General features: G+C 40.0%; 1 protein-coding gene across 19 annotated transcripts in view; it reads right to left on the bottom strand.

Moving 5' to 3' along the window:
• The window catches only part of LDB3 (LIM domain binding 3), a 452171-nt gene that overhangs the window by 202062 nt on the left and 231915 nt on the right, over nucleotides 1-18194 (bottom strand). For 15 of the 19 annotated variants that reach the window (XM_029609315.1, XM_029609318.1, XM_029609322.1 and 12 more), the window contains exon 5: nucleotides 16420-16835. In XM_029609315.1, the coding sequence (XP_029465175.1) occupies nucleotides 16420-16835 (416 nt within the window). Of the gene's footprint in view, nucleotides 1-1775; nucleotides 1980-9879; nucleotides 9903-16419; nucleotides 16836-18194 lie in introns of all 19 variants that reach the window. The other 4 variants (XM_029609319.1, XM_029609321.1, XM_029609334.1 and 1 more) reach the window with 2 other exon arrangements.

The raw sequence follows: 18194 nt of genomic DNA, 5'->3' as shown, positions 1-18194 counted from the left end.
GAATCAGATGGAAAGGAAGGATCACAAAATGAAGTTTACGAAGATACTACTGGGGCTGAAGGAAGCCAAAAAAAAATGTTTGAAACAGCAAATGCTTACATTAAAGGCCCGATTCTCTAAGCTTTTCTCCCCATAGACACAGAGTAGGCACACTGCTTTAGTAGATCAGGTCTTTATTCTTGCTTGAATTGAGTCCAGTGACTCTAGAATGGTATGCTGCGAGGACAGTTCATGAAACTTCTGTGATTTAAGATCCAATTGATTTTGAAGACCAAGTTAAAATATTTACGATTATAGGTACAATCACATGTCCATATACACTGAGTGTCTTCATTGATTTATATGTCAAAAAATTCAAGAGCTGTCAGTGGTGAATATGGGAAATATTCTATGAGTGTAGAGGTTTGGCAATCAATAGATAAGTAATAGTGAACATTTCACTGACATAGTGGGGATGTATGAATTAAGCAAAAAAAGAAGGTAAAGGAAAATAAAAAATTATACTTGTAGAGGTGGGCAAAAGAAATGGAGTTTGAGCACAATTTAAGCAAAGACCCTGATTCAGTCTAGATATTCTGTTCATTAGGAGAGAAGAGCACAGAAAGAATTAAGCTGAAATCCTGTATCTAGAATATATATGACTTTCAAGACCTGGAAAAGCTCAGTGACGTCTCTAAGAATGTTCATTGAGTGGCATTATAGCAGAATGTTTATTCACAATTTGTTAATTCTTGGTAGTTAGAAGCATGAAGGGGGTCTGTGAATGAACCATCTCTCTAAATATTCTTTAGACCTTGTCGAAAACCAAGTGTAATTTCTTTTTACTTCCAAAATGTATGGGATCTGGTTCTACAGCTCTAGAAATTCTGCATTCAGTTACGATGCAACAACATTTTGGATTTTAACAATCAATTTTAATCCCTTGAGAATGAATATGAGTAAAAATTCTGTCCTCTTTTTAAGATGTATCTTTCCTACTGACTTACAACCTACTCAAAAATTCTATTTAGAAACATTGCTTCATCTATGACTATATATATATATATATTGACATGTTCATTCAGCCAGTAATGGTGAGTTATCAGATATGCTTTGATATATCCAAATTTACCTACTTCATAGAAACCAGTGATAAGATTACTCTTATTGATGGGTACCTGGGTGATTACTGCTGAAACATTCAAGGATAAATTTTCAAATGCTTGGTCTCGATCTACACTGGTAAAAACAAGGGTTACGCAGGCAGAGAGGCGGAATCTGTGTAAGTTGATTTTTAATTGCATTAAGAATGCAAGTACTTTCACGAGGTGACTCATTTTAGTTGCATTAAAAAAAGGTATTCTGGGGGGAGGAATAGAAAGCATAAGTTGGTCTGGGGAAAAAAAACTACATGCATATGTTTGATTTTTAAAAACGTGCATGCGTACTTTACGCCCTCATTTGAGATAACTAAAGGTTCGCATCAAACAACTTGATCTTCCAACACAAACTATGCAGGTCCTTTGTGTTGGAAGATCAAGTTTGGTTTGTGCGGGCTGAAAAGTGCATGAATACTTTGGCTTAGGTGCATTATTGAAAATGTATCCTTCAATGATTATTTTCTTGAATTTCAAGAAACTCATTTGCATCTTAAGGTAGAAAATATTACTAAAGGTTTGTAACTTTTTTCTCCGTTTTAAATTTGTTTTTCAGGGTAGCACATATCATGATTCAGATAAGAAAACTAGTTAATAGCCATTAATTATGTAGACAGCACACTGTGAAATTAATCTTACCCAGAGAGATCGCTGCCTCTGGCCTGTGCTTGACCGGCAATCGCATCCATAATAGCATCCTGGGAGTACATGCTGATTGGAGTATTATACTGCGCATGGATGATAGTGGCTTTACCTCCAGGGCCCTTCACCTCAATTGGTTTGTGTGTAGACAGGGCAGAGTCTTTCAGGAGATTGGGGTTGAAGCGTTCAACATACTCAGCGCTGAGAGGAAGTGAAGTGAGGTTTGAAGAAAATGGTGCAAGAAAGAAGAAAGTAGCAAGTAGGTGACAATTAAGAGAAACATAAAAAGTATAGGTGACTAGCCAAGGCATCTCACATCAAAAAAACCTTTCAGCTAGAGTACAGCTCATCACGCATGCATTTAACCTCCCTATACATGGTGCTGTACCGTATTGGTGTGTGATTTGGTATGATAGCTGGCACATCACTGTATCATAAAGAATAGTGCTGGCAGCAACACCGAAAGGGGAACTCTACTGCAGACTTTCCATCTCTTGAGGTAGTGATTCCAAATGCAAGAATGAGCCTCATTTGTAAGCCAGGATATGTTGGATAGAATTTCAGTCTCTCATATTTACTGCAAGTGCTCGCCTCAATACTTGCGAAAAAGAGCTTTCTCTGGAGTTCATAAGGTGTAATGAACATATCAGTCCTGTAGTACTCAATACAAGTGGGACTATTTCTGTAACTTTCTGTTATATGTTCTTGGTCTCCGCGAACTTTCTCTCTCTCCATATGTTTAGGGACATTAAAGTTAGTTTTTAGAATTTGTGGATTTCTCATCCTGTTTTGTCAACAAAAATTCCAAAATTCTTGAAGATGAGAATTAAAACATCTGAATGTACTCAAAGTGTCCCTGATTGCCTGGAGTTAGTTAGGAGGTAACTGGAACAATTTATCTCATAGTTCTACTTTTCTGGCCACCCTAGCATGCTGAGGGAGGGCCTGAAATGTTTGTACCTAATGGAACAACCAGTTGCCTCATCAGAAGTCATTGTAGTCTTAATACGGTGGAATTCCTTTTAGAGGACTAACAAAAATGATATAAGTCATGAGCTTTTTACACTAGAGTTTCCCAACCTTCTCCTGGAGGCACATCTAGTCAGTTGGGTTTTAAGGACTGCTACAATGAATATGAATGATTTGCATACCCTGAGTCTCCAAAATATGCAAATCTATCTCAAGTATCTTCATCATGGGTATCTTGAAAACCTGAGTGGCTAGGTGTACCTCCAGGAGAGGTCTGTGAAACACTACTTTCTTCAGAATACAAAGAATCCCATTTTCTCCAGGACCACAAAGGCTACTAGATTTACACTAGAAAAGTAATTGCAAGATTTTTTAAATTATATTTGCTGTGAAACTTTCAAATTTCTTATACATTTTCATCAGTAAGAGTGGGGAAAAATATTAAGTCATTCTTAATTTGAATTCCTCGGAATTTTCTAAAATTTCAGCGGAGATAATAAGCTTCCCCTAGATAACCAGTCAAACTAGTTTTGGAATATAGATGTTATTGGGATTTTTTTTTCTGATAAAAATTTTAAAAATTGTAATTTACATGTTTTTTGGATCACTTTCCCTGCTTTATAGATATATTCATTAGACAAACATCACAAAAGGGAAAAAAAGGGCCGACCCAGTCGCTCAGTTGGTTAGTGCAGTGCCCAGTCTTGCAGAAGGTCCCCAGTTCAATCTCTGCAGCAGGACTTCCTCTCCCCAGATTAGCCAGGGCTGGGGATGTTGATGAGGTGGCATTCACAGCCCACGCAGGAAAGGGGACAATGGCCCTTACCTAAGGGTGACACCCAGTGGCCAGAACAGGGGCACATGATTTCAGGATTCCAGAAGGAGCCCTAGGACCATCACTGCCATGACTGGACTAAATGTAAGTTGTGGGGAGAAAAGGTGCCCAGGTAGTTGCAAAGGAAGGCTCACAGCTCCAGATCCCAGCCCTCATTCTGACCGAGCTGAAAGTACAAAGGAGCAGGAAGAAACAGCCAGGCCCCCCCCCCCCCAAAAAAAAAGGGAAAAATAAATGTGTTCTCCACACAAAGCTGTCTCATTACACTATCTTTTTAAAAGTGCAAAAAGTATGGCAAAATACCAGTTATACAGCACTTTGTCAAAATTTTATTGAAATGTCTGTGGCAGAAAAACTGCTAGAGAAATATATATATTTTTTTTAAATCATCATATTATTTATCATAAATCCTCCTTAAAATGACTATGCATTAGGAAATTGTGCAAATCATGCCAGAATTTTACCCATAAAAATGTTTAAACAACTCAAGTTTTACCTAAGGTACAAATTTGCCACATGGCAAAAAGTTTGCATAAGTTGGATGTGCCATAAATGTTGTGGCATTTTTTTGCCCAGTCCTTAAAGCTTGCCCTAAGAGCCCCTTCTCTCCCTCATGAACTGAGCCTCCCTCTATCATAGGAAATTTGGAATTCTCCATCACCATATGCACAAATAATTAAGCTGAATCTCTAGCGCTGTGGATTCACACAACCTGAAATGGTTTTGTTGATGATGAAATACCTTCAAGAAGGAAAGGAAGAGGAGTAGTACTGCAGTGAAATACAAACACTAAAAAAGCACAGATACCATGCAACTGAGAAGAGCACACAATCCCAATGCAGGTTTGTGCTACATGCAGAAGAGGGAGGGGAGAGCGACACTCCAGGGTTCTGAAAATGCCAAAACATAATAGTACAACCATAATATCGTGAAACATGCTTTGTAATTAAGTTGCTATAGTTTCAAGTATGAAGAGCGTTCCAGGCCTGGATAGATTTATATTAGTAATGGCGGGTTTGATTCTGTCCTCTAATAATTCATGCGCTCTATAAAAGAGACCCATGGTTAGAGATTTAAATCAGAAAAAGCGATACAACTTCACAGGGGCAGCTGAACACCTTTTTGGGTGGGAGGTATAAGTCAATTAAGTTCTATGCCCTCCCCACGTCTCTCTGCCCAATGTCCACCATCCATTTCCTCTCTCTTTCTCTGCGCCATCTTTTTTACCCCTCATTGTAGGAGGAGAGTTATGATACTTCAGCTGAATCTTCCTCTTTCTCCTCTTCTGCTGCCTGGCCCACCTGTTGCTTTGACCTGCCGTACAGAGTTCTGTGTAGTTCAAAGCAGCCGTCGAACCTAGAGCTGCAGAGGTGGGCAACGTACTGCTGCTCCCATCCTCTTCCTCCTGCCCTTGAGCAGCTACGTCCTGCCCAACCTGGCCCCAAATCTCCCATAACAGTTTTTTAGGAAGGGCTAGAGTTCGGTTGAACCATGGCCCTTGTGGTCCACCTCATTTGATGTCTCTATGAAACTGCATGTCTCTTTACATGCTCCTGTTTTATGACTATTTTTTTTTTATTTATCCTCATTTATACCTTCTCTCTGCATTTAAAAGAGTAGAGGAATAGCCTAATGGTTAGAGTAGTGGCCTAGAAACCAGAGAAATCAGGGTTAAAATCCCACTGCAGCTACTTGTCAAGATGTTATAATCACAATCTATGGGGCAGATTTGTTTGCGCAACCCGGCGCGAACAAATCTACGCCCCAAGGTTGGCGCGCGCAAGGGGGTGCACAATTCTGCAACTTGCACGCATCGAGCCGCGCAGCCTGCCTCCGTTCCCTCCGAGGCTGCTTCGAAACCGGAACAGCCTCGGAGGGAACTTTCCTTCCACCCACCCCCCCCCCCCGCACCTTCCCCTCCCCTCCCTTCCCTTACCTAACCTGCCCCCCAGCTCTACCTAGAACCCCCCCTTACCTTTGTTGAAGAAGTTACGCGCGCCGGCCAATGGCCGGCCCGCGATCCTGGGCACAGCAGCAAATGGCTGCTGTGCCTGGAGGCTCAGGCCACGCCCACACCCCGCCCCTTTTTGCAAGCCCCAGGACATACCGCGTCCCGGAGCTCTACGCGTGCAGGGAGAGGCAGGGGGAGGTTTTTGGGGGTTGCGTGCGTATCTTATGTGCGCAACCCTTTGAAAATCTACCCCTATGTGTGTAGTAGATTGATTTATGTTTGATTGGATTTTAAATGTTTTATTCAAATTTTATAGTAAATTGCTTTGATTATGATACACAAAAAGGCGATCAATCAAGTTTTAATAATTACACTATACTAAACTACTCTCCATTACCTCAAGTACCAACTTAGGGCTCTATTTACTAAGGGGTAGATTTTCAAAGGCCCGTGCGTGGCTCCATGTGCACATGGTTCCCAGTGCGTGCACATGGATGCAGCGATTTTATAAGATGCGGGCATCACCGCGCGCATGTTATAAATACGATTCCCACGTGCACATGCATGTGTGGGCGGGTGGCGTCTTGCATGCGCAAGGGGGAGATTTAAAAAAATAACACACAGCAATGCAATCAGGCCTACACCAGATCCCTCCTAGTCTGCTCCAATTAAGGAGCAGACTGGGAGGGAACTTTCCTATCCCCCTACCTAGCCTTCCTTCCTTTTCCCCTCTCATTCCCGACCCCTAAAACTACCCTATCATAATTTTTTTGTTTTAAAACTTACCTGCTCCTCCGAGCTGCTGTCCCGGTCGGACCCCACCCTGTGCCGTCCCTGCTCCCCGGCCCGCCTCTTTCAAGGTACACAACACTTCGGCACATATCGAGAGGTATGCACATGGCTGGGCCATTTTTAAAATGCGCTCGGCTTGCTCATGGCCCAGCCACGTGCATATTCCCCTGTCTTTGCTCATGCCGGGCTTTGAAAATTTGGGCTTAAGTATTTTTCCCATAGACATGAAATCGGAGAAAAACTTAAGCAAATAGACCCCTTAGATTGTAAGCCCTCTGGGGATAGGGAAATACCTATAGTATTTTGAAGTCCTAAAAGGTGAAATATAAATATATAAATACCCCTTTCCCCTAGATTTACTTGGACACCAATGGCGTCGCAAATGCAAAAAATGCAGAACAGCAAATAGTGCACATAATTGTACTTATCATTTAGCATGCACTATTTGCCATTTTTCCATGGGTAATTTTATGTTTGTAAAGTTGTTCACTATAATTATACAAAAGAACCAATCAATTTAAAAATTATGCAAATTAGCTCATTAGTAATTTTGGCGTAGCGAAATTATGCACAGAATGTCATGCAAAGTAGCAAATTTTCCAAAAATTAAACTACACCTCCAAGAGTTTGTGCAATTTTATGCATACTTTACCATAAAAAAGATCCCTGCAAAGCTGTATGCATATTATGGGACTGGCCCAGTATGGCAAGGAAAACTTCTTGTGAAGCCATAGATAGTACAGTACAATGGCCGCTAAGGCTTTTTTTTTCTCAATCTTTAACTAGGGGGCAAAAAGCTCAGCACATTTGGCCCCATCTCAAACCTGGATCCATAAAACCACAATTTGTTTGTAGGAGGGGTCCAACTTTTGTTGCGGCAGGGTGTTACTGTAATAGTGGGGCCACCCTTGAAAACATATTGAGGTTCTATGGCAAGTTGTTTTTTGACTCGCGGCCAAACACTGTAGGACAAAAGAATGCAGCAAGTGGCCCTTTAGGTGCAATGGACCGCCATCACCTTAAATGGCCAGCTGCTTAAGAAGTTGCCCACTGAAAGAAAAAGTGGAGCGGGGGTCAGAGTTGACCCCTGGCTCAACCTGGGGCTGCCACTTGAGGTGGCTCAGACTCCTCAAGGTAAAAAAAAAATTGTCCACTTCATGCATGGCAACAGCCTCCTACCAAGGGTTATAATAAAAGTCAATGGTATTCAGTGTTACCTCCCCCTCCCCCTCCCCATCCCCATCCCCATCCCCTCCTCCCAATAATAAAGAACAGCATTGGGGTACTATACCCCAATGAGGTTCTTTTACTATTAGGGTGGAGGGATTGGGGGATCACCCTGAATACCAATGACTTTTATTGTAACCTTTGGGGGGGGAGGGGAGCCGTTGCCACACGTGGACACTTTATAAAAAATTGACTTTGAGGAATAGGGGTTGCACCGTGTTGAGCCAGGGATCAGCTCTGACCCTCATTCAACTTTTCTATTTGCTGCAGCAAGTTTTTTCAAATTTGCATGGCCTTTTTAAATGTAACATGGGAGCCTCGGGATCCGCATTAGGGTCCCAGGGCTCCCGCGTTACATTTATCAAAATCCCAGGAGATTTTATTTTATTGCGGCTGACCACTTTCTCGGTTGGCTGCGATAAAATGTTAACATGAAATTGTCTATTAATGACCTTCTTTGCATGTATTTGCATTATTCATGCATGCAAATTGCATGCAAAGCAGGCCATTGCAATAGGGGTGGGAATCTGGGCAGTGTCATGCCAATTATTACATATATCGCATGATATTGCCGCTATAGTGCTCTATTGCGCGATATCCACTCTTTAATGTGCGCTAGAGCATTACCGCTATTTGAAGCAACAATTTACTGTTGATTAGGCTTAGGTGTAAGGATCCAGCAAAAAAAAAAAAGTACAAAAAGCCTGAAGGTCAGTTTTCCTTGCACAATTTTGAAATAACATATTCTAACCCAAGATTATAATTTCCTGTAACATTTTCACAGATAAATTATACTAGCAAAAGCACATGCAAAAAGAAATGTGGGATACTTTCATTTCTTTAAATATCAGAGTCAAGTCTCCTAATTCTGTTTCACACAAGTGCTTGTACAACGTCTTCTGTGAATATTTTCTTCTTTTAGACATTTCAGGAAATATAAGTCTTAGGCAAAAAAAATGCACTAATTCACAACTGAGCTGACTGGCAGAGGTTTTACACTTTTCTTGCCCTAATTTTGCCCATTCCTTAAATCTGGCCCTTAGTATCTTCAGGTTAGTGACTTAAGGTATTATACTGGGAGGATAACAGGCTACTAGCAAACCATAGATCCTGAATATCAGAGGAAGTCATATTCTGCTTTTTCAGCAGAATGTTTTAAGAACTAAATTCAATGAAGGGCCAAAGAATACAAGACTGTCATTACATAATTGTACATCAAGGTTGGACGTTTCTATTAAGCTGCCTAGTGGCAAAGTACATGGCTGCATTTGTTTCCAAGTGTTAGGGAATTTTCAGTGAGAAACTAGCCTGGTAATTTCTTTTTCAACGTTTGTTAACACTTATGAGGGTGCAAATGTACCTGCACGCTTTCCCTTGCTCACTCTGTGGATGTGGGTTTACAGGAAAAACTATGTGCTCACATTTAATCAATTTAAGCCCTTCTCCCAAAACATCCATTTTTAGAAGAGCCATATCTAATCTCTGAGAAGGGGACAATTTTGATAACCTCTACTCTAGCCAGCTAGCTCCTTAGCTAGCTGGCTAGAAGCCTTTGAAAACGGCCTCCCAAACTCATTTGAATATAGGAAAAGGTGTTCTTTTGAATATTTCTGAAGTTCATTTGAAACAACTGTTATATCCCTATGCCTATCACAACTATATCTAAGGAAGGTGTCAGAAGGACTCCTGCCCTAAACAGTTATACTGATGAACCCCTAGCTATATAATTTACTCATGAGCATAACTGCTTCCACATATATGAGCAGAGGTGAAAAGGTTGGATGAAGCCATTTTTTCAGACCTCCAGAAAGTTTGCATAAAGCCAACTATGTTCAGTTGGCATACATCCATTCAATAGCCAGCTACGCAACTCTCACCTTAATCAGGCCAACTGATCAATATTTTAGGTTTTGGAAGATCTTTCCTGATATCCCGTTATCTTTTTTGATTGCCAAAAACTCAAGTAAGTCATTCACAAAAATTAAAATAGGATGCTCCAGGCACATCCCAAAAAATGTCAAGAAGGTATTTTCAAAGAAGAGAGTCTGCTTTCATGATCTCAAGTTACCAAAAATGACTTCCATATGATGGTTACGACTCCAAAATCCTTTGCCATTCGGGCAGGTAAAATGATCAATTATATGAGAAGAAATAAACAGCATAATCAGCAAAAGCTATATATAGTTGCACTATATTTAGTTGCATCGTACAAATTAAACTTTTTATACACTTTCCAGTTACAAGCAGGCATAGCATCAAATTGGTTCATGCTACCAGCACAAACAGTCCCCAAACGCATAGCAAAACACAAAGTATTTAATACTAACTTGGCAGGCGTGTTGGCTATGACCTAGAGAGGAAGAGGAAAAAGGAAGAATAAATAACCATGAACAACAATAGATTTGGAGCCGAAGGACATGAAGTATTAACCAGGGCTTAGAAGGCCTTGTTCCAGTCATCTATTAATAGAAAAAGAAAGCAACTGTGTATCTAAAAACCTTATGTGATTAAACGACGAACAATGTTGGGATTATATCTAATCCAGCAGGATTTGGAATACAATGAACCAGACACTTCACAATATGTTCTAGACGTATTCCTCTGAAGGACAGATTATATGATGAAGCAGAAGCATTTTAAAGACAGACTCTGAAAATAATTTCCCAACTGGATGGTACAGGGCAGGGAAAGGGGACAGGCCTTCCTTTAAATTCTCAATGGTAGTATTTTTCATAGAAGCTGATGTACTAAGCTGTGAAGCATTTCACGAAAGAGGGCTATTAAGCTGCTGCAATGCAAAATTATGTTAAGCAGTTCATTAATGTGCGACTTTGTGAAAATGCGTGCATAAAAGATTACTCAGGTCTGTGCTTCGCAAAAGATGATAAGTGCACCTCACTGAGGTATAGTTACCTTTGTAGCCAGCCTGGAGAAACAGTGTTTTGCACATCAGTATGTGGTGGTAAAGGGGCATGTGGTCTGTCTGAAGTCCCCTTCCCCTGTGTTTCCAAATGTTCCTGGTGGTCCCTGTGGACCCCACACCCTCAACCCTTACCTATGAGAGTTAGAAGGGGCAGAGGTTAATAAACAACAGCTTTTTCTGTTATATTTATGGCCCATGAGTGGGTCTGGGTCAAGGGAGGAAGTGTCCACATAGACCACCAGGGATTTTTGGAAATATGGGGCAGGGTGTATCTTCAGATGGGCCTTGTGAGCCCATTAATACTGTAGCAGCATTACCACTTTTGTACTAATGTTCAATGACTTCTGTTCTCATGCACTGCCTTTTTTGAGTCTGTATTAATTGTTGAAGGATATATTAATTATTTGAGTACACATGAACTAATCAAGGTCTTGTATTTTTTACTGAAAAGATGATTTATAATTTTTTGTAATTATGCTTTATTGTTGCTTTGAATAAGTGAACTGGTTGGGTATTCTTTTGTCTATGAATTAACTGCACAATTACATTGTTTATCCTAATTACACATTATAACACTTGATATGTAGAACTTTAATTAGGTAGAAATTGTTAGAATTATTACAACTGATTACTCCAGCTAGCTTTTCTTTTCTCTTCATTATTCACGTGATTTAATTAGTTGAGCTTTATTAGATTGAATGCTTTATTGAATGCTATTTTCTGTTATTTCTTTTCTGCTTTAGAATTATGCCATTTAACGTTCAACATTTAAAATTGATAATGGTCTTTCTTCTGTTAAGGATCTTTCTTAAAAACCGCTTCTCATTCTCAAAAGTTGAATGAATATGATCTGAAGCTTCAACAAGTGAATGCTAATGTCTCTGAACTAAAAAAGAACAATGTAGCTCTAATTAAGGATAAAGAGCATTCCTGTCACAGGATGGAGAATTTTGGGAACACAATAAGAAGATTTAATCTTCATTTTATTAATTTCCCCCAAATCTTCACTAATATCCTCACTGGAGTTGCTTAAAAAATTCTATCAAGATATTTTGTCAATTCTTCCTGAGTTCTTACCCCCTATTTCCAAGATTATTTACCATCTCAAAATCAGGATTTATTGGTAAGCGATATGGGTGATAAAGAGAACCCAAGTGATAATTTGGATTTGTCCAGCTTCTTACAAGACTTCAACATAGACTTCAGAGCTACTTTGCTTGTGTTGTATGATTGTTTTCCAATCAGATAAGGAATGAACACTTAAACATTTTTTTTTTTTTGCTGCTTCCTTAAAGGAGTTCATGGGACTTAGAGTTGCCATTTTTCCAGATATATCCAAGGTATCACAAATCCAGCGGAAAACTATTTTTTCTCTTAAAGATAAAGCTGTTGCTTTAAGGCCCAATTTTAAAAGGGCCACGCGCATAAAAACCGGGGGTTATGCACATAGCCGGGCCTTGTGCGCATTTTAGAAAGGGCCGGCCATGTGCATAACCCCTGTTACGTGCAGAAGTGTCAGGCCCTGCAAAAGGGGCGGGCTGGGGCGTGTGGCGTGCTGGGACAGCACCATTAGCCGCTGTCCTGGGAAAGCGCGCGCCAGCAGCCTGCCAGCGCATGGAGTTTACTTCTGCTCCCGAGGCGCAGCAAATATAAAAATTTAAAAAATGGGGAAGGTTAAGGTTAGTTTAGGGGTCGGGGAGGAGAGGGGAAGAGGGAGGAAGGACAGGGTTAGGGCTAGGAAAGGTCCCCATCCCAGTCTGCTCCTTAACTGGAGTGGATTGGGAGGAAAGTGGGCAAAAGCCCGATCGCTTCGCCGCATCTACTTTAGAATATCTGCTCCCCCCCCCCCTCAACACATGAGAGTCACGGGCCATGTGCGGATGTTCAAATCTAGCATGCACTTGCATGCGGATATCGCATTTTATAACATGCGCGCGCTGTCGTACATGCGCTGAGAACCACGCGCTGATGCTCTCATGCTCCTTTTAAAATCTACCTTTTAGGTCTTTCTTTTGCTTTACATTTGCCGTGAAAGTGCTCATTAGGATTGGGTGAAATCAGATATGTTGTCTCCAATCCCAAGCTACTTGAAGCTCTTCTTATTACTAGAACTAATATCCCTTTTGGATTGCCATAATACCCGGGTATTGCTGGAGTTTAAAATAGAATCATCTGAAATCAATTTTCTTTTTTGGTGGTTCTCTCTTTTCTCTCTTTAAATTGTGGACTAACATTGTATTTTTTGTTTCCTTACATGATTTTTCTCTTTGATTATTTTTGCTTTGTTTCTATTATCAGGTATCTATATTCTTCATTGTAAATGTTAAAATTTAACAAAGAATATTTAAAAAAAAGAATTGTGCCATTTTTGACAATTTGCACAGAATTTACCCTGTTAAAAACTTTAGGAGGTAATTTTCAAAAGGATTTCCACATTTAAAAGCAGCATATATCATAGCAATTTTAAAAAGCCCATTTACATATGTAAATCACACTTTTACATGTGCAAATCCTTTTGAAAATGACCTCCAAAGTGAATACATTCAGGATTTCTGAATTATGTTGAAAAGTTGAAAATGTATTTGCAAAAAGGAAAGGTAACTTTCCACACCTTTATTCAAAATTCAGTAATCAGTGATTGCATTTTTTTTTCGAGTTTCTGCTCCCTTGACCCTGAAGTTCATGAATACTTTTCCAGTTTTGCAAGCTCAGAAATCTGTGCTTCTCACACTAGCTAGACACATTAGGATCGTCAGGGATGATGTTGGCAGCATCTCCTAGTTTCCAGTCTCCTCTCATCTTTCTCTGCCATTTCAGAGCATGGCCATGTAACTACAAGGAACAGAATGTCTGGAGCTGAACAATGTCTATATATATACATATATACATATGTATTTGGACTATGTATGTCTACTATGTACTCCAAATCCTTCTGTTAATTGTACTTTATTCCATTTCTCTCTATTTCCTTCAAACAGACGGTGATCATCAAATGCTGCTTCTCTCAAAAATGATTTCACAATATCCCTATAGAAAAAGGCATGCAGTTTTCAATGGAAGAGGAGCTCCGTAGGAGTTCGGAGCAGGGTGGAATGTTATGATGTAAGGAGGGCTTTTACTTCACAGAAAGGATGATGGACTCATGGACAAGTCTCCTGTTGGTGGTAGTGGACATGGAGTGAGCACAGTGGATTCCTGATTATGGAGGGATGAGGAGTGAGAGTAGAGCTGGAGACTGGGTGGCACCTGCAGAATTGCAAAAGGAAGGGAATGATTGCAGACTGGAGGGGTCCTGAAGTCTTTTTCTGTGATCACATTATAGATGTGTATGTTTAAATCATTCAACCATTTTTGGACACCATAGGACAGCTGGGAATCCCCTTACTGTCAAATATAGTGTAACAGTATCATTCAGGAAGAGGTTTCCAAGGTTGAACCATGGCCAGGCACAGAAAATGTCCTTTTAAGACAGACACTATGAGAGACTTTACTAGAAGAGAAGCTGCAATGCATTCTGTATGATAAAGATGAAAATGTGTTAATACATCAGCATGCAAAGCAGAAATGTCGAAAAACATTTATATGTACATACAGGCACATGCACATAAGCATTTAATGATATACTTGAAGTTCTGCTTTGCTAAATCACTTATGAGGATTAATATCCAATTCAAAAAACAAATGCAGTTAAAAAAAAATGACTTGTCAATCAGTGGCAAGACCCTGGGACTTCTGCCTGATAGGAGAAGCCCACTGAAATTCAACGATAAAGCAATTGGGAGGGGATGGGTTCTTAAAGGAGAAAAAAATACTAAGTTTTAGACTCCAAATGGTTCCACCCTCATTTTCTATCAAACAGTGATACAATCACTTGAACTTGATCTATTATTTCTATTGTGGGTGGTTACCACTGTTATTTGTGTGTATGTTGCAGAAGAAAGGAAGAGGTGCCAATCATGATGTGCCATATACTCCTTCTAGGGAGGCACATTTGTTTTCATTAGTTTTGGAAGTTTTATGGCTGTAAAATATTCACATGCATAAATTTGATTTTATGCACGTTAAGTACAACCTGTGTGCAGAAAATTATATTCCATGCACGCAAAATGACACCTGGGGTAGATTTTAAAAACATACATGCGCGCATCCATGTTTGCGCGCTACCCAGTGCGTACACATGGACGCGCAATTTTACAGCATGCTGGCGCACGCATGTTATAAAATCCTGGGCAGCGCACACAAAGGGGGTTGAAAAAGGCAATTTATGTGCAGTGATGAGATTGGGCCTCCCCCAGTTCCCTCCCAGGGAACTTTCCCCCGGCATAGCAGCAAATGGCCGCTGTACCGGCCACCTCCAGCTCTGCCCCACCCCCCGGATTGCCCCTCTGTGCCCCCCGGGCCACCTCTTTTCTTTGGCCTGGCTCTTGTGCGTGTAACGAGAGTTACACAAGTGCCCGGGCCCCTTTAAAAATTTTCATGGTACAAAAAGGCCCGGTCGTGCGCATAACCCCCGTTTTTTACACTCACCGGCCATTTAAAATTGGGCCGTTAATTGCATAAGCTACCAAAACAAATGAAATGAACTGAAAAAATGCACCAAATATAAAGGAATGAAATGAAAGAACCAAATTGAAATTTTGTGTGTACACCCCTAATTATTTCACTAAAACAATTACATCCATCTCAAAGGGAAGCCTATATTCCTATATTTATTATTTGAAGAAGTGCAGTTAAGTGTGTGGTCTGTTTACTAAGCTGCAACTCACATTAATGCATGTTATTTACCACCGGTTCCATTGTTGGTGTTGAGGCCTACTCACTAACAGCATACGATAATGTGCATTGCAGTACAGCAAATAGAACCTCAAGATTAGAAATGTAGTGATTTTCTTTCAGAGTTGAATTCCAATGCCTCACATTTGTCTGCAAAGCCCTGTACTCAACTAGCCACTCCCAGTTTTAGTGGCTACCTCTCGCCTGTCATTTTTCTCCATGCATGTTTACTCTTTTTGACCCTCTTTCTTTTCTTTGCACTGTTCTGCCTTTGTGCTATCTCTTGCGCTGCTTATTACCTCAGCAACTCTCTTTCCTCTTGTTGGCATGTACATTCTTCTATCTTCTTTTGCAAGATCATGATTCCCTTATCTCACTCTTTCCTCCAGCAACTGCAAACTACCCTATTGCAATGGGTCCCACTTCTATGTGTCTCATTCATCTCTATTGTCTTTTCTTAGGGCTCTGTGTAATAAGCATTTTCTCCATAAACACAAAATGGGAAAAATCCTTTATGGCGCATAGATTGCAAATTAATCAGGGTAGGTTCCTGTTATCGTGTGTCCTGTTTCTGTTTTTTTTAATTTGAACACTATACTTATTTTAAAAGCATTAATGCCTTTCTATGACTTGAACAGCCATATACATTAATGATACTACTACATATAAAATAAGTTGTTAGGTTAATGACGGATATAGGTTTTTATTCCAGTTTATTAATTTATGTAGTTCATTTTTAGATAGTTGAGCAAACAGGCCTAGAACATCAAAAACATTCTATTTCATTATTGACTTAACTAGTTTTACCATAATTCCTCATGCCAGGTAAAGTAGGAAATACAGTGTAGCATCTATCCATATCACCAAAGACCAAGAGTTTATTATACAGTAAATACCATAGTGAAATAGAAGACATTTTGCATTTTATTTTTACTAATTTTCTGGTAATCCTTTTTCACCTTCAGTTTTATTGTTTGGAAATTGCATCTATCTATCTATATAATTGCTCAGTCATAAACATACTATGGTCTTGTCCTAATTAGTTGCTTGCACAGCCTTGCTCATTTGGGGGCTTTCTTTCAGGTTGCTCCTTTGTAAACTTTTTTTTTCCCCCGTTTACTGGATAAGAGTTTTTATAGTGTCACTTCATTAATTTAAAACTTACACATACCGTCTATGAAGTTCACCTTCTGAAGCCCTTCCTTTGAGACTTAAATTATACATCTCAGCCATTTCCCTTAGAGTCTCTGCTGAGTAAAGGCCAATTGGGTTGTTATATTGTCTTTTCTGAATAGGGCTAAGTTGATGCTTAGGACTTTTGCCATCAGTGGCTACTGGGCTTGTTTTTGGACTTAGGTTACTCTTTGTAGAAGAGTCCGATGCCACCGAATGAGACTGAGAGGACAGAGAGTTTCTAACTGTAGTTGTCTTTGAAAAAGACGAACTATATGATTGGCTGATCTCTTGCTTGCTGACGCAGCATGAAAGTGTTCCATTTGCTGTTATGATATCACCCATGAGCCCGGAAGGTTTGCTAATAAAATTATTGAAGGTTGCTCTGTTGCCATTGATTTCCAAAGCGTAGTCCTGTAATAGCACACATGCAGATCAAAAAAAAAGAAAAAAAGCAATAAGGGTATGCATGCAAAAAAAAAAAAAAAAAAGAAAAGAGAAAAAGAAACTGCATGAGTACATACGGAACATGTCTATGCTATATCCGCATAAAAAGATCCACAAACTAGTTAGTAGCTTAAGCTTCTGTAACTTCCCTCAGGTTGAATGCTTATGATGTCATGCCTATATACATAAATATATATATGTATATATATAGTATGATAGGGCTCTCATAAAGGACCAAGTTTAATAACAGGATCTACATCAGAATTTTAATTAAAGACCTTTTCTTGTTTAATTTTTCACAAATTTAAAATATGTATCATTTTGTTCTAATACGTATTAAATTATTCTAAATAAATATTTAGGGGCAATTTTCAATAGGATACCTAGCAGCAAGATATGTGGATACTTTTGCACTTGCCGAAGCTTTAAAAAGGTTTCAAAGACAAACTACTTAGTTAACTACAACCCAGGTAGTTCGTGAAAATTTACTGAAACATAACAAATACAAAATTACTCATGCATCTTGCATCTGCTACATCTGCGAATGGACTATGCTGCAGAAATTATGAATGAGTATTTGAAAATTTTAACATACATGCATTTCCCCTCCCCATGCCTCCAAAAGCACACATTTTTTTCAGCAGCTAAAAATTTAACCACTCGGTGGTGGCACGTTTTCAAAAGTATGGACCCAGCCATTGAACTCTGAAGTTGGGCAGCTAAACCACTCTGAATATTGCCCTTTTAATTCCCTTGAAACTCAGATTCCTTACTTTTAAAGGCAAAAATATTTAATCTTTGTGTGCTACAAAAAATAGTTTTTAAACAATTCTGAATTTTGAAGGGTTTGTTCTATTATCATTATATCTAGAACAGGAGCTTTCAACATTGACATGAATTAGCAGTGTTAGGGCCTCATTTTCGAGATGGATCGCACGCGATAAGGGACGTTTAACATGCGAAAAGTCCCTTATCTCGTGCGATACCAAAATGGGGGTGGAGTCGGCCCCGGAAGAGGAGGAGTCGGGGCATCACCGGGGCCGACTCCGCAAAGACGCCGCGGACGACGAAAAGGTAAGGCCCTTTTCGCGTCCTAGTTCGCGCCCAATAGCTACACCTTCTATGGTGGCGCTATTGGGTGCGAAACCGGCAGTGATCGCACCGCGGCGGTGCGATCGCTGCTGGCTAGGGCAGGACCGCCCCCCGTTTCGACCCCCTGCCCCTCATCCCCTCATTACCTAAAGTATCGCAGGCCTGTGATACTTTAGAAAATGAGGCCCTTAGTATGCAATGGCTCTGATCACCCTTGATGAAATGAAAACATTT

The sequence above is a fragment of the Rhinatrema bivittatum genome, chromosome 7, assembly GCF_901001135.1.
Source record: "Rhinatrema bivittatum chromosome 7, aRhiBiv1.1, whole genome shotgun sequence".
NCBI lineage: Eukaryota > Metazoa > Chordata > Amphibia > Gymnophiona > Rhinatrematidae > Rhinatrema > Rhinatrema bivittatum.
This window is presented reverse-complemented; position numbering and strand designations above follow the sequence as displayed.